Source organism: Epargyreus clarus, unplaced genomic scaffold, assembly GCF_041222505.1.
Source record: "Epargyreus clarus isolate Ecla_fem2 unplaced genomic scaffold, WU_Ecla_fem_2.2 ptg000001l, whole genome shotgun sequence".
NCBI classification, from domain to species: domain Eukaryota; kingdom Metazoa; phylum Arthropoda; class Insecta; order Lepidoptera; family Hesperiidae; genus Epargyreus; species Epargyreus clarus.
The window spans coordinates 6,352,187-6,374,770 of record NW_027332209.1 but is presented as its reverse complement, the minus strand read 5'-3'; the positions used below and the strand labels follow the sequence as shown (position 1 = coordinate 6,374,770).

Here is a 22,584-nt window from a genome sequence, read left to right as displayed (position 1 = left end):
TCTTAACAAAATTCTATGCACCTTATATTAGAAAAACGACATTGAGAAGGAAACTTATCATCCTTGATCCACTTCTGTCCCACTATTGGGCACAAATCTAATCTTAGAACGAATAGGCGTCACAACGGGGTGTACGTAATGACCAGTAGCAAGTACCAATAAATTAATTTCTTTGACGGCATTTGTCTTAAAAATAAGTTTAAAGACAGAAATTTATACCAATGTCTTGTAATTATACCAGAAAAATACTTTCACATTGACCGTAGAAGTTATTCCTTTTGTCAAAACAATTTACAGACATTATGTTAGTGTAAATAATACTTGTACATATATAACTTTACATACCTACATGTACTAACAACTACTACTATCATCATTATCACACCATGATTATATCACAGTTTCTTCAAATGAAAACCTAATCATGTCATAATCTTACATCATCAGTATGTGTCTTTTAGCTTAGACCATGTGTTTTACATTCATCCAGATAGCGCCTAACCGAAAGAGACAAAAATTAATACTAAGACAATGAGTAGATACATTACACACCCACAAATGAGCAGTTATTTGTCTATAGTAATTAACTACAGCAAAATTTGCATACACTTAGGTATTTGGGTATCTTTAAAAACAATATTTTGTCATAATTATTTTTGGTATGTTTAGCTTAGGTGCAACAAATTCGTTGTTCAATGGCTGGTAATTAAAAGTTCATCAATCATGTGTAAAATTTCAATGGTTTGGAAGCGTACGTTGTTGACTCCAGCCAACATTTATTTTACTTTATAAACTAAAATACTTGTCCCAATAAAGAGCAACCCAATTTTCCTAGCGGTTTTTCGTAAATATTTCATAAGAAATTGAAACACCCAAGGTCATTTCCTTACTGTATGCAACATATTTCACTAGGGATAATCAAGTCTGAAATAGCCCGGTAAAAATAAATAATTGACAGAGGTGCGTCGTCAGAGAGTAACATTCGCTCGGCAATACTGTGCATACTTCAAGCGTCGGCACACGTCTGGAGCTGACGGGGGATCTATTTCGGGAACACCGGCCTCATACTAACGCTGATCCAACAGTCGACACTTCTTTGTCTTATTAAAAATATCAGTCATTATCTATATCAAAGTGCGTTGTTTATAAAAGCATACCAAAATGGGAAACATCCTCAGTGCTACCTCGGCTGGAGGACACGCCGCAGTCCCTGGTAATAGCATGGCACGTGAAAGCGAAACAATGGATAACGTCAGTGCATCTCGTGATGGCGAAGAAAGTGAAAATAATGGAGAACAGTTCCATGACACAATAAGTGAAGATGAAGATCAAGTTCGGGCCAAAATTAAGGAAGATGAAATGGTCGAATTTCGTAAACAACTAAGCTTGAAGCGTGAACAACGAAGAGAGATACTGGCTCGGCATCGCTCGGAAAAGAAAAGCTTAGAAAATGCACTACAGGAGGAAAGAAACTCAAAACTAGAATTAATTGAAAAGAACAGACTACTTCAAGAATTGTTACTTAAAAACAATATTGAAATTCCGGAAACTATCGCTACCGAAGAAAATAGTGAACTCTTGGACATTATAAGTCAAATGAAAGAAGAATTCGAGATATTAAAATCGAATAACAACAAGCTTAGGTGTGACTTAGCTAATTCAAACAATGCTCTGCAAGCTGCGTACTCTGATATGGCAGATTTAAGTGCACAGAACACGGAATCCATAAAACAAATTAATGCACTAAAAGAAGTGATAGCAGTCAGTAAGACCATGATTAGTCTTCGTGAACAACAGCTTAATCAGGTAAGTTTTTTTTAATATTTTGATATCTTTTCTATTTTAGGTCTTATTTTAAAATGTACATACTTAGAGTTTGCCTTATGGCATGATTCTAAATCATAGATATATTTTTTAAAAATATGTGTTTGTGGGGAATCTCCCGTTTTGTTGACTTTCGCGTAATTATGTGCTGATTTTACATGTCTGTCATAATATGTCATACAGGTCAATCATTTGAAATTACTTAAAAAAATAATTATGTGGATTTTCTCAAGTCAAGTAAATAATACGATTAGGTATACGACGCACAAAATATTGCATTCCATTAAGAAATTTTCTTTTCCAATCTTTGTATTTCAAATAACAACTAACAAGCAACTGGCCACAAATAAACCAAAAAAAAAAAACAAAAAAACATGCATTATTGTTTTTTTTGCTCGTAAAGAGACAGTTTTAATTTATTGCATAAGATCGTAGTTAACCAAGAAAATAGAAAACGTTGTCTTATTTTAATCATTGTATTTTTTGTAACATACCTACGTTTTTCTTGATTCGCTATAGGGATGGTCGACAATGGTTAATGCACCTAACGTTTTTTAAGTAAAATGAAATAATAAATCAATTTATGTATAGCAAATATGAAATAGACTAATATTCCTAATGAAATCTTCACAGGCGTCACAAATGTAATCATTAAATTGCATCGCCCACGTATTGGGTGTGTTGTTGACGTTAAGTTGGTACGCTCTTTAAAACTATTCCTGACCACACTGATATTGAAACATCAAAATACAGCAACTAAGTCGCACAAATAATGCCAGAGCAATCAGGGTTGATCAATGTAATATTTTGAAAGATGTACGAACCCCTAATTATGTACAAAAATTGCGCCACCACTATTACTATATTTTTACTATATTATACTCTGTTACTATATTTTTGTAATAGAAATATCCGGTACATTTACATTTAAATACATGAATTGGAGGAAAAGTATATCTTGCATAAATTACGTAGCCAAACGCCATCGATTTACATTTATAGATAAAAAAATATTTTGTATGAGGCTTCGTGACTCCCTGTGACCTCTTATATATATGTTGCTACCCCTAGTAGATCGTGAACTTCACTTTGAAAAACACTGGTTTACGTAATAATTCCCCGCTCTACAAAACCGTTTCCGAGCAATATTATTATTGCGTTTACTTCCGTCAAACTCAGTATTTCATAACTCTATGATCTAGGCTCACTGGTTTTAATTCAATGTTTTTTTATGAAAAGTATGGTACAGTCCTCAATAAAATCAACCAATAGCCTTTTGCATCTTTATGACGATACTACTATCTATGTACTATCGATACAACGTTCAACTTCATTTATACTTCGCATTTATATTTCCCTAATACCTACATCAATATATTTTTAAAATCTTTTTGTAACTTCGATACTGGCCACAAACTAAATATAGTACTGAAGAAAATGCAAACCTTATGTTAACTTATTTTTCAATGCCATGTAGAGGCAACGACCTGTGCGTCGCACTTCCACCGGTCAGGGACCGCGGTAACGCAACGTCTGCATGCGCCACTCGCCACCCTCCCATGTGTCGTTGGCACTCACTCTTGACAATTCGCCAAGCAGTCGTGCAATCCACGATTTATAGCCAATTACCATTATTACTACGAATCGTGACGATTTAATTCGTCATAAGCGTCGGAAGCTTTCCACTAATTGAGCCTTTGTTACAGCTGAAGAACAAATTAAATGAAATAGAACAATCACTGGCAGACAGGGAAACTAATATTTTGTCGGTGGATCTGAGGAAAGAGTATGAGCGCCAATTACAAAACATCCGAACACTACGAGGGCTTTATGAGGAACGAGCTCGGTTGGCAGAGGCCACGAGACAAGCTTTAGTTCGTGAGCTAGAAGAACAGAAAATCCTAAAACAGGCTGAAATTAACAAGTATGTATTAGTTCTCACTTAAACAGACTACTTTAACATGTATAGAATAATATACTTACTCGATGTTTGTTTATTTTAAGGAATAACAAGAGAGTCACATGAGAATGGTCATTGCCAATTTCGACTTTAACTTTAGCCAATTTGTCTGAGTTCTTTTTCTGGGCTGACCATTACTGCGTTACAATTTTACGATTTAATATAACTCCTTATATTATATGCATGGTTTAAATGTTCCAGATGCAGTAATCTTGCCAAAAATATCGAAGAGCTTGAATCAAAAGTGAATTCGTTAGAGAACACAGTTGAAGATAAAAATAATCAAATTGCATCAATTCAAGAAGAAACTCGAGGCTTAAAAGCTGAAATGGAAGTCGTTAATAAGGTATTACTATCAACGTTATGAAATCAATTTATGAACTTTCTGCTTACGTTATTGATATAGTGATATAAAAACTAAAATATATTCATTTTCTATTGCAGCTTTTTTCACAAGTACTTTTAGGTTATAAATCAAAGAAAGATCTTGATCAACTGGTGCATAGACTTGAAGAAAACCATGGTTTACTAACACACATGGCAGAAAGAGAAAATGATTCGGAATCGTCCTCAGCTTTGCCAAAATTACTTTTAGAAATAGTAAGCCAAGTCGACGAGAAAGAAAACAACGTTGAAATTAAACAACAAGCCGAAAATTCTGAAACGGGAGATATGCAAGATATGTCTAAAAAAGAATCAGGTATTTATTGTAGTTTAGTAATATTTCAATAATTAAATATCAAGTGATAATAACTATTTATTTTAACATCTTACAGACACACAGACTACTTCAAATACAAAAGCTGAGGAAATTGTTCAAAATCTTCCGAAAGTATGGCGTGTACTAATGGAACTCTTGAGTCATCAAAGTGAAGCAGATACGAATACAGCAGATAAAGTAACCACTTGTTACAAATCCGTTGAGACTAAATCAGGGCCAGTTTTAGTACCGAGTGTTAGTCAAACCTATATCAGACTAAAGGTGAGTCGATTACGCTAGTAAATAGGTCACTATCATTTTGAGTATATGAATCACTGTTTGTGATTTCAAAAGAATATAAATACGTTCATGACCAACAATCTGCACTAGTCATAAAAATTCACATTACTGTTATGAATATTGGCAGGAACCCAAATTCAATTGCGGATTTCTTAAAACCTGAGCAACAAAATACATTAAAAGTACATTCATTACACTGAAAATTTTGTTGAATGTTTCTTTGTTTTTTTCAGGATTTGATAATGGAAAAATTATCTTTAATAAAGGAAGTGAACCGAATGAAGCAACTGAATACACACTTAGAGTCGCGTCTGGGAGAACAAGAAAAAAGACTTTGTCTTGTTACTACAGAACTTAGCAAAACTTGGCATGTCGTTGGCCGGTTGCGTAGACATCATCATCAATTACATACACACGAAAAAATTCTTAAATATGAGTTACAACAAAAGAGAAAATTGCTTAACGAACTCAAAGAAGAACTTGAGTATTGTCGGGAAAAATGGGAACAGGCTCGAGAAAAAAATACTCAATCTGAACGAGACTGGAAAAAGTTACGAACTGAATTTTCAAATAGAAAAGTTAAGCTTGGTTCTACGTCTATAAACAACTCAGCTGAAAGCGGTTACAGTGACGAAAGACCTTCAGATGAATCATCAGTGTCCAATGATGAAAGTGAATACATTACGGAACCTAAGGCGAGGTGTAAAAAAAAGCTTAAGAAATCTTTTGAAACTATTTTGGACTCCAGTACTGATTTTAATTTAGCTGCGGAAAGAGAGGATCCTGCTAGCGATATGCTAGATGTCGCCGATTTGCCACTTGACACGCAAGACGAAGTTCATGAAACTTATGATATTTCAGATTCATGTAATAGTGAGAATTTAAACAAGAGTGACAAAATATGTGACGAGACCGAAGATGAAATTGGGGATATTGCTAATGATTTTTGCATTGAAGATTCATCCGTCGTAGTCCCTACTGACCAAGTTGATAATGGAATACAAAAATTAGAGCCCGAAGCCGTTAAACCAACAAGTTCTGATATACAATCACCGGTTGTTATTGATCCAGCAGCAATTTTAAAGAGTATCAAGGAACAAAATGAAAGGCTAGCAAAAAAGGATAAGAAATTAGAAACATTGGAAAAAGGTGGTGTTGCTTTGTTAAAGAAGACACAAACAATTGTGAAATTTAGTGACCAAATAAATAGCACATTGGATCATCTTATTAATCGGCCTTCTTCAAGTAGACAATATAAGACTGCTGACCGAACACTAACAAGCAATGGTCCAGAAACCAATGACACAGTAATCACAACAAATTTAATAAGCACGAATGATGGAGAAACTATTTCGGAAACGGACAAAGAAGAATCAAAAAAAATAAATGACATTAATAAGTTGAGTAACTTAACTGAAGTAACTCGAACCGTAAGCGATACTGACTCAAAAAATAATGAGTCTAACAGTATGGTTTCAGATTCATTTGAAGTAAGTTGTACGTCGCATGAGCCTGCAATGACGATGACTGGTAACGAAGGAACGTCAATTATGGAACCTGGATGCTCAGAAAACTTATTATCCAAAAAACTCGTTAATGAAGATGAAGTAGTAAATAAACTAGAAACACAAGGTATGGAACAAGGCGACGGTAGCATAGATGAAAATTCTGAAGAGTTAAATTCCCAAGCTAGTAGTTCAAGTGAAACCAGTACGTCAGAACAGAGTATTTCTAATGAAATAGATCATGAAGCAAGATTCGCAGCCCGAGACATTCGCCTCAAGAGACTTGAAGAACAAACAAAATCGCTTGTTAATAAAGTGAATAAAACTGCCACAAAAGGTGTCAAAATTAACTATAAACTTCAAGAATTACACAATATTTATGGCTCTGATCATTCACGATCTGGAACACCTTCTGAAGAAAGCGAAGATACTTCTGCGGATAAAGAGGATGTCAACAAAGAAAATGACGAGCAAACATAATTTCTTTGCATGTAAAATATTTATATCCTTGTTAAAGATTCGGTAATATGTATTTATGTTTAATTTTGTAAATTTTATGAAAATAAAACCAACCTTATATTTATCATTTATTTATTTTATCCATATAAAACACAATCAGGTACATCCATGAACTTATAAAGATGATGAGAATTCGCTTTTATAAATCTGAGATTTCAGCCTGTTTTAAATAACATCTTCCGATGCATTACTGAGACTTCTATTGCCTATAATTAGTTTGCTACAACATTAATATTTCACAACACTGAACACCAACCATTTCATCACAAAGACACTGGTCTAAGATCCCGATATAAGACGACCTTCACCGAGCTGGTTAATGGATGAAAAGTATTTTTTGGTCGAATTAAATACGTCGATAATTATATTGCAAATGGTTGTCTAAAAAAATTCAGTCCAGAATATGTCTTTTTATAATTATAAAAAAAAAAAACTCTTAAACATTTCACTAGTTTATGGACAAATTAACCCTTGGGTAAGCAGGTGTAAACAGGTAAACAAGTTGACCTACTCAAGGACTGTGACAGGAAAAAATAGTAAACCTAACGTTTGCATATTATATAGGCTTCATACTTTCGATTAGTATGTAATTTTTCTATTAACGAAATCAGTGAAATGTTTAAGAAAAAAAATTAATCATATTCTAGACTGAAATGTTTTAGTCAACCCATTTGCAATATACTTTTTGACATATTTCATTTGATATAAAAAACGTTTCATCCATTAACCAGCTCGGCGAAGTTCGTCCTATACTGGGATCCTATACTACACGAATCTAATCAAAGGACGAACCACAAAACTAGATTCAAGTGTTTTTATTTAAATCCGTGCAGACATCGTTCTTATTGTTATTAAAAGTGTGGTTGTCGATGCCTTCCTTAGGTATTTTCACGTCCAATACATTGGGATTATCTTCTATGACAGCCACGACTATGTTCTGTACTTTCGTAACACTTTTCCCCGGATGCACACGGTACAACCGCCACGCCCATAATGATAACAGGAACATCTCTCCAATCATGATGACGTTTTGTATCACTGGAAAACAAACAAATAAGAACATATTTTATTAACTGTATATTCGATGGAAAACTTTTGGTACGAATGGTTCATTAGTTCATGAACATTTAGGAATTCCATTGCGATTTGTAGTTGAAACTGTTCATTAAGTAAAGTATAATTTATTTTATCATGTTGCGGCTTTGAAACCAAATACAATAATGATTTTTACTTTAAATTACTATAAACTATACAGATACAGATAAAATACTTTAAATTATAGATCAACTACGAATATTAAATCAAACACAATATGTATTAAAGAAACCAAATAATTAATGGGTATTCAAAGGGTTACTAATAAAAATACTATTACGTACTTAAGTAATGCAAAACCGTTATTTATTAACTTGGGAGAATTAGGACTGAAGAACTAGGATTGGAGAGAAAAATATTCTTATGGTAAACTAATTAATTCGTTAGTTACGGCTATTAAATTGTACGCATTCGACTTAAATAGTTCGTATTATACAGTTAAATTAATCCTGATTTACAAACACATTATTAGAATATTATGAGGAGAACTCTGAGTTAACTTTAGGTTCCCACATGATATTTTCTTCGCCATAAAAATACAGATTTTTAAGCGCATATCAATGAAAAAATTAGAAATCTTGAAAAAACAATAAATACACTAAGCTACGAGTAATCACTACCGTTATTCCTATCTGGGTCACTCCCATCACGGATACTCACAATTAACGAAGACAGACGGATGCAGCTCTAAGACACACGGTAACGTTAATTTCTCCGACAGTATTTTAACGAAGCCACATTGCAACTTGACTATAATTAGCACCAGTTGCAAGGCCAGGAACCTAGGCCTCGGAGACATGCTGGCAGCCTGGACAGCGTGAACACACATAATCATGCCCCATACTCCTGACAGAATAGAGGCAGCTATGAAGAACTGGACAAACACAAAGGCCTGGGTATACACCATCTGAAAATAGAATAGACAGGAATTAATGTTACTGAATGATGTAAATGAAAAACAAAAAACAAAAAAATCGCTGAACAAACATAAAAAAGCATATATACGGTCGAATTGAGTAACCTCCTCCTTTTTTGAAGTCGGTTAAAAAATATAGTTAAAAATAAAATGTTAAAATTATTTATGATGAGAAACTTTTGACCAAAGTAATAAATATTTTTACTAACAATGGCCAAAGGTATTACTAACGAAATTCTAGTTTTAAATTTTCTAGTATCATCATTGTTATCGTTAATGTCAATGTGAAATGGAAGGTGACTTCGATAAACAAATAAAAATAAAGAATAGTAAACAATTATTAAACTTAATCTAAATCTATAGATATGAATTTACCGAACTTTATTTGCATTGTAAACATTCAAGTATCACCTTCAAAATTTTACTAGTATAATCTTGTGCATACTTTCTTACTCAAATAATCAATGTTTCCAGCAAGCTACTTAAAACTTCTGTAATATTTTGGCAGTAGTAGTAATTTTTAGCAACGATCTTAAATATTTTGACGACCCGCGTGGCGGAGCGGCCACCATACCGGTCTGACGCGCAATGGGTCCCGGGTTCGATCCCCGGCCAGACAGATATTTAATGATGAATTAAGATTTCTGTTTCTGGGTCTGGGTGTTTGTGTATTTGTCTATGTGTGTGTCCATGGCACCCACGACACAGGGAATCCTAGTGTGGGGCTGTGAGTGTAGAAAGCGTTTATTATTATTAATTACTACTATTACAGCATTAACTGCAGCTACTTCCATTTCTTTCTTGAAAGCGCAGTTGGTGGGTCTGCGTTTTTTTATAATATAGGAGCAGCAGACGAGCATGCAGTCCACCTGATAGTAAGTGGCCTACTGCCGCCCATGGACATTCGTAATCAACCCCAGATAGGATTAGATATTCCTACCTGTGGTCGGCCACAGGTGCGCCGCTACCCCTGCGGACCAAGCTGGAACGCCGTGGATATGTATGTCTCCCTTACCACACCCTTCAAACCAGAACACAGCAACGCTTCACACTGCTGTTATGAGGTAGACATAGGTGTGGTGGTGGTGCTACCGGAGTCGAACCACAAAGGGTTCTACCACCATCAAGTTTACTTAACGATTAATTACCACATGCCCGTGGATATCTCACAACTCTACCATTTAAACATTTTAACAACTATTGACAAAAATATTTTAATAAATAACGTATGAAATGCGAACATTACTTTAATATGCTACCCAGAGACAATGGCTCTGAAATTATGTTCTGATTGTCAAGGGACTTCATTAACTATAATGAACCACGCCACGACGCGAACATGTCAGTGCAACTCTATGGGGAATATATACCTTTCAGCCTTAATGTCGTTAGGCGTAGAGTTAATTAACTTTAAATGATCTAAATTTTAACTAACTAACGTCGAAAAATATATGTACGAATAATAATAATGAATATGAAGTTATATTACCACGCTTTTATTAGCTTGATCTGTATGTATGTACGTATGTAACGGATTCTTTGAACTCGATTTTTGAATGGTCCGATGGTCCGATTAATTTAAAGTTTTGAACACTTATCAAGAACCGATGACAATACACGATTTTAATAATTTTAGCCCATTCCTCTCATCAAGATCGTCAGGATTAACTATTTCCTTGTGCGATTTTGGCGTGGTTTTTCGGTTTTTAAACTATAATTATTTTAATCTATGAGTTAATCTGTTAATGCTTGCTATCATATCTATTTCGTGTACAAATAGGTAAAATTGTAAAGATGGTGGTACCACTGTCACACACATTTCTTAGCGTGAAGCAAATCTGCGTTTTGGTGGAGGAGTGTGCAACACATCTGTTTGAGATAGTCACAGAAGTCCATAGACGTTAGTGATCACATTGACCACTTAACATGAACCTACATTCTACTCCAATGTTATAAAAAAAGCGTGTTAAAAAGGAAACTTTTATATGGAGTTTTAAAGCCTAAATAATATTTTAAAAGTTTCTACATCTCAACGAACTCACCATATCCTCTGCTCTTAAAATGAGTAGTATGATGTATATAAATGCTTGAACAAAGGACATCTGGAGCACTAAATACCGCAGCCATGTCAGGTTCCTCCTGTAAAATATTTCATTATACATTAGGTACAGGTACAATCATCATACACATCAACAGTAATTGCCTAGCACCTCTCAATCGGATGGTTTTAATCGAATGAAGTTCGGAATCCAGGAATTTTTGAAGTTATGTACGTACTAGAAACTACGGGAACTATAAAGTCAAATTTATCAGTTCCTGACACGGCGAAGAAAAACAACGTAAGGAAATGCCAAATCGTCTTTTAAAAATACCTATCAATCGTATGTAAAATCTACAATTCCGCACTTGTCCAGCTCTAAAAGGAGACCCGTGCTCAGCAGTAGGACTGTAAAGGGTTAACGACAATTACAATAATCAAATTATGTTAATAGATAAATGAGAGGTCTACTCATAGATCATGTTAGCCAAACTGATTATTAGTAGAGACACATGAATTCAAAACTCCTTAATCTTAATCTTACACCGATCGAAATCTCGGACGTGCGTAACTATGATTCAATACAAATACACCAGCTTCCGTATATTCTATGATGACGAAATTAATGATTTATTGACTCGTAGTATGTTCTCATTGTAGATAATTCAATGGGTAACGTAAGTACATATTTCTTCTCATTATGACTTTCACGTGATGTGTTACATAAATTTATATAACCATCTGGTTGTTCTTGTTTTTATTCTTCGGAAGTTAGAAACAAAGTATGTAAATAAATTACAAAGCAATGTATTTATGCACCACATAAGGATTTGGGGCCCCATTGAAAAGTAATAATTTACCGACGCAATTTCACCTTCGAAATGTTGACCGCAATTCTTAGTAAATACGTATCGTGTAAGGTTATCTGTTGGACTTTTGGGGGGCCCTCGACTGAGAAGGGCCCTGAGCATGGGCCCCCTGTGATCTTAAGGTAGAGACGGAATAGTACGTAACTAATGGCGTAATAGAGTAATTATTCCCTACCCAGTGTCAATTAGACGCCGCCTATAAAATTCACACTAATTGGATTCAATCACTTAACGTAGCACCTGGAGAACCTAATTGCTTACAATAACAAGAACTTTAATTAATTTATCAACGTATTACCTACTGTCATACTGCTGGGCATGGCTTTCAGAATGAGCACGGTTTAACCCAAACTATAGTTCACCACGCGAACCTTTGGCTTAGACTTTTTTTTATAATATATGAGCAGCAGACGAGTATGCAGTCCACCTGATGGTAAGTGGCTACTGCCGCCCATGGACATCTGTAATCAACCCCAGATAGAATTAGATATTCCTACCTAAGATCGGCCACAGATGAGCTACCCCTGAGGACTAAGCTGGAACGCCTCGAAAAAGTATGTCTCCCTTACCGCACCCTTCAAAACGGAACACAGCAGCGCTTAACAGTGCTGTTATTAGGCAGAAATAGGTGTGTGTGACGTCACAAACTGATATGAATGAAAGAACCCACAGGCATACCTATAGGTTTTCTCACGATACCTTAATTTGAAACATTAATTTACTATATTTCTAATAATTCTAATAACGAAATTTTAAGAAATACCCTTACCTACGTGCCAAAGTATAAACCTCAACTCCATACCTAATGTTTAATAGCAACTGCGTCATATTTTGCCCTTATAGTGACCGTTAGGAGTAAAACATCTTGAGCGTTTCCGTTATTCAAAGGGCACGATTAAATAGTATTATTGACCCTTGTTAGAACCCTTCAAGGTTGACGAGTGACCCTTACATGCATTGAAGCAGAATTAGGGGTTTAATCGATGTAACTGGCCAGGGCCGGATTTAGAGGTCTAGAGGCCTTGGGGCAACAAAGAAATAGAGACCCCCTGGCCCTAAATTATTTTCCGAATAAAATTAACAATTTTTTCAGTTGAGTTTTTCTATAAATATTTTATTGTGAAACGCAGGTAGATTCTTCTAGTATTCATGTTTGTACAAAGTACTGTAGATAAAGGTAAAACAGCGAAAAAAATATCAAAGGAAAAGTTTCTTTTTTTACTAGTGTTTACTACTTTTCGGAATTAAAAAAAAATCCGACGTCTCTATTGTGGGGGCCCCTCTTTTGTGGAGGCCACGGGGCTGCCGCCCCGGTTGCCCTCCCTTAAATCCGGCCCTGAACGGGGCCATAACTACCAAAAAAATATATACCTATGGTTTAGGTGTGTAATTTACAGATTGTAGAATAATGACTTAATAGCCTGATCTTGACGTGTACTCTAACTATCGGTAACTACAAAGTGAAATTATATAATTAACGTTTTTACATTATTTATTAATTGTAGCCAAAGAAAGGAACTAATCACAAATACTATTCTGCACGAAATAGCATTCTGCGACCACCTTGTTCTAGGTATATTATAGGTACTTACCTATAAAAAATCAGTTAACAAAGACTTCGTATAAATAATATCATCATATCTACTTAATATAAAATACGGTACACTTACTGCTGTATTGCGGGCCGTGGTATGACGCAGCAAGGCCAGCAACAGCACGGCAGCACCCTTGTCTCCAATTTAGAACCTTCTGCCCGTCTGAAAATGTAATAAAACACATTTTTGTTATCTTATTATTGTTTTATTTGCTTAATTGTAGAGACGTTTATATAAAAAGCGTTATTTTACACAAATATTTTTTTTCACATGTCATTTGCGTTACACTTGCTACCCTGCTTTTGACGATCAAGTTGAACGCATCATAAATTATATATAGAAAAAAATAGGTAGGTATCTGGCTTACCATATTCTTTAAACCAGAACACAGCCACGCTATGAATATGATGCCGTCGTCAATAAATCAAAATCTTTTAGACCACATTGGTCTTATAGGTTCTACGAAATACACATGTGAGAAACTCATTTTCTCATTTCTGAAAAGTTAATCTTTGGCTGCCTGATTCCTAAATTACCTATATTGTCTTTATACAACGTTTATATAACAAGTACTGCAATATTAGTATTAGAACTAGTACAAGTACTAGAATATTAAGTTACCTGACTAATTGTTTAATTCCACCACACTCCGCAATGAAGAGGCAGAAGAGATGGTACATCGCCACCATCACTACCTGTTGCGCTAGTGCCTCACTTAACACACGAGCCCGCGGCACCACCACTGTGATGAAAGCTGTCGCTGCTACCACCTGGAAATTTAGACAGCAATAATTAGTAACACATCTATTTCAGCCAGTACAGAAACTGAAATGGCTCTACCTCTTAGTAATATTATACAGGGTGAATTTTTCAAACGGGCCTTCAGGGCCAAATCCGAAACTGTAAGGATTAGCGAAAAATGCTGAAAGGAGTTACGAGGCCGATTTTGATAAAAACTAAAACTGCGTCATTACTTTTTTAAAATAAGTTTTTCCCTAGCCGGGAATCGAACGAGTTCATTTTGAAAAAAAAAATAGGCTCTATATTATTCCACTATCTGATAGTGTTGCTTATAAGGATCAAAATCTGGTAAGTAATGATAAATGACAAACTAAAGGAAAAGCCTCAATTTTAAGAAAATACATATTTTTTCATATTAATTTGGCAGTTAAGTTCCCGCCATTCATAAATTTGAACATTTCGCGTATTAACAATTTTTGGGCTCAATGTTTCAAATGATTCGAACCGGACGTTTTGTTCTACAAGAATTTATATTTTTATGTCCGACTTAGTTAAGGTTATTTTTAGGACCATCATAATCGATTTAACTTGCTATAGGCGGAGTTTCGTTTAATACTAATGTAAAGTTGATACATTTCAAGAATGACTTTTTCGAATCAAATCCGAGTGATTACTAAACAAAGAGATATAGAAAATCATATTAAACTTTGAAACGAAGTTGTAAACAACAAACAATAGGAATTTACTATTTAGTCAGTTATCTATTTTTATTAAAAATAAATCCTAAAAACGGCGGTAACTTATTTGCCAAACTGTTATTTTCTCATACTAAGCCGTATGTCATGGTCATAACATCGAATAATTAGTTGATTAACCCACAAATTCTTCAGTGATATGACTTATGTATGTTTCTAAAGAATTATACATAAATCATTTGTTATGTATAATGCCAATATTGGATTAGTATGCCAATGTACGGAAAAATATGTATTTTCTTCAAAATTTTCCTTTTCCTTTAATTTGTTACCTAACATGACTTCCCAGAATTTGATCCTTATAAGCGACACTATCAGATAGTAAAATAATATAGAGGATGTAATTTTTTTCAAAATGAACTCGTTCGATTCCCGGCGAAGGTAAAAGATATTTTAAAAAACGAATGATGCAGTTTTGGTTTTTATCAAAATCGGCCTCGTAACTCCTTTCAACATTTTTCGCTGATCCTTATAGTTTCGGATTTGGCCCTGAAGGCCCGTTTGAAAAATTCACCCTGTATAGGTGTTACTGAATTATGATTTTAGTTTAAACCGCGTTTTAAAAGTATAAGTACTAAAGAGATTTCATGGGGTTTATTTTAGGCAGAACATGAATTCTGTAAAAAAAAAATTGCTCAAGTAAGAAAATTAGTCCCGTCAAAATCCATCCTGCTGTTTCGAAAATTAGGCGGAACAAACTGGTTGACAGACAGACAAAAATCTATTATAATTGTTTTTGCTATATGTTTCTTATACACTTTCATATATCTTACTTATATATAAAATTCTCGTGTCACAATGTTAGTTACCGTCCGCCGAAACAGTTCTATTGATTCTCACCAAATTTTATATGCATATTCAGTAGGTCTGAGAATCGGCTACTATCAATTTTTCATACCTAAGTGATAAGGGTTGTTCACCCTTAACATTTTTTTATTTACATGGCAACACAACGTTTGCCGGGTCAGCTGGTTATTAATAAAAATGTTATTTTGATTTTACACAAACAAATTTTATTTATTTCTTTACATAAACTGAAATTAATGAATAGCTGCATGACGGAGCAATTATAATTCTCATAAAAAATCATAAATCTGGCCTGATATGCTTATTAAGAGCACACAGCACAATAATATTTTAAACAAAATATTACACATAAACATCTTCAGGTGCATTTAAAAATTGCGGAAACAAAAAAAAATACAATTAATTATTTCCAATATATCTCTGGTGCTATGGACTCCTATAACAGTATTCTATTAGTTAATTCATCATTGTTCTTACAGCAGTCTAATATAATTGCAGATATCGGTTATAAAAAATCAATAAAATTCCTATCATATCAACTAATTCAGTATTATATTAATTAATTCTGCATTAGTTCATACAACAGCTTGATATTACTGCAGATATCGGTTATAAATATTCAAAGCACTTCGTGACTGACTGTTGCATTAGGTATCTAATTAAAATCGGTCAGAGAACATTACAATGGAAACTGTTAACTAATCGACACTCACGGCACCATCAGTATAGTGGTCAAGTACGCGAATTTAAATAAAATCAAGGCTTTTATTTATTCAGCTTCGATCTTATAAATAAGTATTTCTTACAAATTTGACTAAAAAAAATAATTTTGATCTATTGTATACCAAATTTCGTAGTGACTGTTTCATTTGTGGTCGAGTTCATTTATTCTACAACCATCATTATATATCAAACGAGCTTAAAATTGACTTAATATAAATTTGCCATACAGCCTATACCCGTAATCAGACATGTAATTGCTTTTGTCATGGGAGGACTTCAACCAGACTCACCCAACTTCTCTCTCACTTCACCCAAAATCTTAAGCATCTGACTGATAAACCGAGCAGCGTTTGAAATAATTCGCCGAAATAAAGTCCTCCAGTAATATCATAAAGTTGACCACCGAAATTCAGGTAGAAGTTTTCTCTTGTCGATAGTTACTTTTACTACACCTTTCAAATGAGGAAACTATTTAAGATTTATTATGGCAAAAAATATATTGAGCAATATTCTATTTTTTCACACTTTTTTAACGCTTTCTACACTCACAGCCCCACATTCCCTGTGTCGTGGGTGCCATGGACACACACATAGACAAATACACAAACACCCAGACCCAAAAACAGAAATCTAAATTCATCATTTAAATATCAGTCTGGCCGGGGATCGAACCTGGGACTCTTTGCGCGTCAGACCGGTATGGTGACCGCTCCGCCATGCGGGTCGTCAAACAAAATATTCTTTTATATACTTACTACATTCGGACTAGAATTACGAATAGTATTAAATACGAAATTTCATCATTTCGACAACTCCGTGTAAGAGAGATTGATTGAATCACAACAATCACACAAACAAACAACACACAAACACAAACACACAAACAAAGCAGTCACAAGGCCGAATATTGGTGGTGTAAAATGAACAAGAATGGTAACTCTAAATAAGTTTTAAGCAATTTCCTAAAAAGTATTTTGAAATGAACCATCAACCACGTTTAATTGCTTATCTATGCAGTTGCAGCTGTTGCCACTTCCCATAAGAATTAAATCTATGGTTGACAGGGCCGTATTTAGAGGTTTGAACCCTGAGTTACTAATTAGCGGAGGCCCCGAATTACTTTCCGAATAAAAGAAAGTAAAATTTTCTATCCGCCAAATCTTTCAAAATTTACTACCGAAAAATAAAATTATTTCCACAAATAATGTACTCGTAGTAATTAGTTAGTGCAAGGAATGTCGGTAAAAATGCGAAAAAACTGATACTAAAAAATAACGTAAAAGTTGCTGACCAGTCGAAATTTGGATTTTGTATCCATATCTCTTGTATGGGCCTCTGGGCAATAGCCTCGTCTGCCCTCTTCCAAATTTGGCCCTAATTAATAATCTGAAACTACCAGTCTCCTAAAATTCCGTAAGCATAAGCATGCAATTGCAACACAGAAATGCAATTTGCCACACTCTCTAGATCCCTTGTAAGAGAATAGATACCATTGTACTTGGCAGTGACATAATACCTATCTCTTGGAAACTAGCCAGATATTTATAAAGCAGACAAAACAAGTCTAAGAAAAAAGAGGAAGACAATTCCATCGACTACTTTATATACAAATATACATGATTAGTGGAGTGTTGCTAGAAATGTTGTTACGAATTAATCACACTGCATTAACTAATATCTATAATTTATGCATATTATTGTTTACGCGTTTTATATCCGATACTTATATCTATTTATGTAATATGGCAATTATTTTAAGGTACTATTACATTATTACATTGCAATTAAATAAATTATAATTAAGTCAACGCCAAGATCTTTAGGGGATGACAAAACTTTCAGAAATAGAAGGACCCTATTCACTTTCTTTTGAATTATTTCCTAGGTACTTATGCTATATTTCTCCTGACAGAATGGTATCAGTGTTTTCTTTAACAATATAAAAAAGTTAATACCAAGTCTACTTGATAATAATAATATCGCATATAAAATAATATGTAATTTGACAATGCACTTTACTAAATTCCTGCATTGTATTGTAATCTATATCTTATTGTGATAAAAATGCTATCATTTGTTGTTTTACTCATTTTTAATATCAATATGTGAATTTTATAGAGCCCAATATACCATAGATTATATCTGAGATAACTGGTTATCGCATATGTTTGAATTAGGTATGTATCTCTGTGATATTCCTTACTAAAACAAACAACGCAGAGAATTGTTTGAAGTTCCTTAATGCTAGGTAGATACTACCCGTATTTTCAATTTAAAATACTGTAATTAGAAATATTATTGCTACAGAAAAGGCCAATATATAGATTCAATTGTTTGAAAGATTTTGTATTTTGCCCGCATTTTTGTAAACACAAAAATTATACATAAGTAATTTAACATAAATTAATTTTTTAGCAATTTTATTTTACACACATTGAGAACAGGAAATTTCAGCCCATACTAATAGACCTCTCTCTCTCTCTCTTTTTTAGTATATTCAGACTAAAAACTGGAAACATTTGTTCAGCTTATTGGCATTACCATATCACGTAGAATTGTTGCCAGCATGTTGGAAACATTGCCTAAATTTAGCAATACGGGCTTGTTTATGGACATATATTTTCTACACTAATATTATAAAGAGGGAAACTTTGTTTGTTTGTTTGGTTATAATGAATAGGCTCATAAACTACTGGACCGATTTAAAAATTCTTTCACCATTTGAAAGCTACATTATCTACGAGTAACATAGGCTATATTTTATATCAAATATATTTGATAAATAAATTTTGAGGCGGTACAAAGTTTGCCGGGTCAGCTAGTTAATAATATAGGTACTTTTTCATGTTTTTTTTTTATGATAACCATAATTATAGTTGGTAGCAAATACTATTTCAGTTAGAGTAAATTGTATTTTATACCTACCATATTGTATATGGTAGGTACATATTATTTTGATAATTAACCGACTTCAAAAAGGAGGTGGTTATCAATTCGGACGGTATCTTTTTTTTTATGTATGTACACGAATTACTCCGCCGTTAGTGGACCGATTTTAATAATTCTTTTTTTATTGTGTAGGGACGAGCTGGAAATTGGTCCCATTTAAATATGGTTACAATCCATCGATGGGTTCTGGAGAAAATGAGGGGAACTCCTCCACCCATGTAAATATAACAGCCATAACTTCGCCGTTTATGAACCTATTTTAATGCCTTTAATTTCGTGTGTGGACAATGGTGGCTCGGAGTCAAAATATGTAACTCCTCAACCGATGGGAATAATTGAGTTGTGTTTAAAGATATTTGGTGTAGGTTCTAATGAAATTGCAAAGGCAGTTCATCATTGACTATTTAGTTAGGTTAGATTGGAACATATAAGATAATATAAAACTAAGCGAGCGGGCGGTTCCAATCAATGTTAATTCAGACCTTACCTTCATTCATGATCACGTTTTTGCAATTTTATATTGTATTAATATTAATGTTAGTATGTCATCACTAAAAAGGGTGAAAAAGGTTGAAGACGGCGCTCATATTAGACACGCTGTTTACATCGTTATCCAACTAAATATATTGAGCGCCGACTTCACAAATATGTACTAAACCAACATTTATTTCAATTATTTTTTACTTTGTAGTGACATAGAAGTCGGTTGTATTTTTTGATAAAAAATTTTTTTTACAAAGAGTCATGCAAGGTCTCAATTAATTTCGAAAGAAGCATGGGAAGCGTTGCGACTTGCACCATGCTAAAGTCACCTGATGCAATAGACTCTTGAATATATTTTTTATACGCTAAATCAAGTCAACCACAGTCGAAACATTTTAATAAATTTATCTTGTAAAAATTTTCCATCCTCAAAATATAATCGAAATATATATAACTCAAATGTGACTGACTGACATAGTGATCTATCCACGCACAGCCCAAACCACTGGACGGAAATTTGGCATGCAGGTAGATGTTATGACGTAGGCATCCGCTAAGAAAGGATTCTGATCAATTCTACCCCCAAGGGGATAAAGTAGGGGATGAAAATATTATAATAGCGAAGCCGCGGGCAAAAGCTCTTAAAATATATTTATATTCCATAAACATAGAGTTATTGTACTATCATTGCAAATAAATAATCATAAATGTCGAAGTATTACAAATTTTATTAAGTAGGCATATACCTAAATGTCACTAATGCCTTAACGCCCATGTTCATATCATTTAAATATGCTTCAAATATTAAAATCAATAATGAATATTTATTATGACATTTTTAGTTTGACATTTATAATGAAAAAAATTCTACGTCTTATATTTCAAAGTACATATCTCGTTTACTATTGAAATCATTTTTTACCTCTGTATTAACTCGTTCTGAGTCTTGTCTGAGTGGGTGGAATTTTATTATAATAATTTTACACTACCTTACTGGTAAGCTGAAGACTTAAAATTAAATAATAATAATAATTTAAACGAAAAACATGAGGCTCATATACAAAATGGTTGTAAAAGGTAAATAAAAGAGTAGAGAGACTATCAGAAAGATGACTCTCACATCAATCAACATCATTTTCAAGGTAATATAATTTTAAATGAAATATGCATAAATTATATGTGGAAAGCGCCCCAAGTTTTTCTTTTAAAATTATTTACTACGTTTTAGTCCGATATAAATACAGCATATGATTTTGTTGTCTCGAAAAAAATATTATTTTTATAATAAAATATTTACTTACGGGGTAGACAATGAGAACTACAGCTAAGCTGGTGAACGAGTCGCGCCAGTGCTTCCGGGCTGATCGCAGAGTCACGGTGTATATCGCACATATTGCCACCAGCAACAAGAAGCAAAAACTCCATAACACCCAGGCATACGTTTGTAGAACTGTGAACAAGAAACGAGCTGTTAGAGAGTTGAAAGAAGTATTTACCGATTACGGTAACAACTACATGACCCAACAACAACGCGTTACGCTTAAAGTTCTCGTTTGACATTACAGTCACAAAAATAACTGGTAATTTTCAAATTGTCGGGCGGGCTTAAACATAAGATAAAAATACAGAAAATAATAAAGTAAAAATACATTATACAGAAAAAATGTAGATGTCATCTTCCATACTTCGACAAGCTTGTCCCAACCGAACACCCATTAGTGCACGAAGTAAAAAACTTCCGAAACCACAATCACAACTTTATATTTAGTGCGAACAGACTACTGGGAAATCTCTTAAAATCGCAGCTATCCGGACTTGCTTCTTTCGAAAATTAAAAAACAATTTATTACCGCAAAGTTCTGCAAATAAAGAAATAAGTAACATAAATAATAGCATTCCTAAATTTAGTTCAGAAAATGATAAATCTTTAGGTCATTGAACCTTTTTCGAAATAAATATTCGTAATGTCATGTTTAAACATAAATAGATAAAGTACAAAATGTATTCTAGTGTCCCGTAATATGATTTATCTCATAAACAATAGCTTTTTATTTACGCTGTGTAAATAAATAAACGCCAGGAAAAATAAGAGCGTGTTTAAGTAATTGATGCAAATTCCTCGTAAGCCTCGCCCTTGTACTAGGTATAGTGAATGAAACAGGCAGTTATGAGTTTACCTAAGGTGCAATTAAGCTTACCCAACCCACTGCGAACTAAACCGCTATTCAGGGCCGAATTTAGGTGTGCAGACCCAGGGGAAATTAAGGTGTGGAGGCCCCTATCATTTTCTGAATTAAAAGGAACAATTTTTTTCCGTCAAGTGTTCGCAACACTTACAGCCAATTAATAAAACTATTTCAACACACAGTTTGGTAAAACACACTTTTAATACGGTTTGAAAAAAAAAATACTTGTAAGCGAACTCGTCGAAATTTGGAACTTTATTCTCTATTCTCAGGACAGAAGCCCGCCCCGCTTACCCTCCCCTAAATCCGGCTCTGACCCTATTGTTGCGGTTCTAGTTAATTGTAGTTTCGCAGGTACTTCACCACTTTGAAGGGCTAACACAAGATTCCTTTTTAGCACGATTTGCTTTTGAATTCTAACAATTGTGATAATTATTTTCTTCGTCGTAATTGTCTGAATTCCAAAACCGTATTTATGATCCCAGGTATTCATATAGCCGAATCGCTTATTGTTACCTACTTAACTGAGGATTTTAGATACAACTTTTTAAATATCACTTCTTTTATTACTTACAGATATTCATGAAAGACACATCACTAATTTTAAGTAAGCAGTACT

General features: G+C 34.0%; 2 protein-coding genes across 2 annotated transcripts in view; one reads left to right on the top strand and one right to left on the bottom strand.

Annotated features, from left to right (window-relative positions):
- The first annotated feature begins 980 nt into the window (after window positions 1-980).
- LOC140743760 (uncharacterized) lies at window positions 981-6,873 on the top strand. Its single transcript, XM_073075321.1, has 6 exons — window positions 981-1,806; window positions 3,531-3,748; window positions 3,986-4,130; window positions 4,229-4,484; window positions 4,561-4,766; window positions 5,018-6,873. Exons 1-6 carry the CDS (start codon window positions 1,162-1,164, stop codon window positions 6,767-6,769), a joined length of 3,222 nt encoding a protein of 1,073 aa, XP_072931422.1. The 5' UTR covers window positions 981-1,161; the 3' UTR covers window positions 6,770-6,873.
- LOC140743775 (organic solute transporter alpha-like protein) overlaps window positions 6,864-22,584 on the bottom strand; it is a 29,353-nt gene continuing 13,632 nt past the window's right edge. The window contains exons 2-7 of the mRNA XM_073075360.1: window positions 21,081-21,229; window positions 13,943-14,091; window positions 13,397-13,483; window positions 10,862-10,958; window positions 8,564-8,810; window positions 6,864-7,846 (exon numbers count right to left, since the gene is read on the bottom strand). Of these exons, the coding sequence (XP_072931461.1) occupies window positions 7,614-7,846; window positions 8,564-8,810; window positions 10,862-10,958; window positions 13,397-13,483; window positions 13,943-14,091; window positions 21,081-21,229 (962 nt within the window). The 3' untranslated portion in view covers window positions 6,864-7,613. The remainder of the gene's footprint in view (window positions 7,847-8,563; window positions 8,811-10,861; window positions 10,959-13,396; window positions 13,484-13,942; window positions 14,092-21,080; window positions 21,230-22,584) is intronic.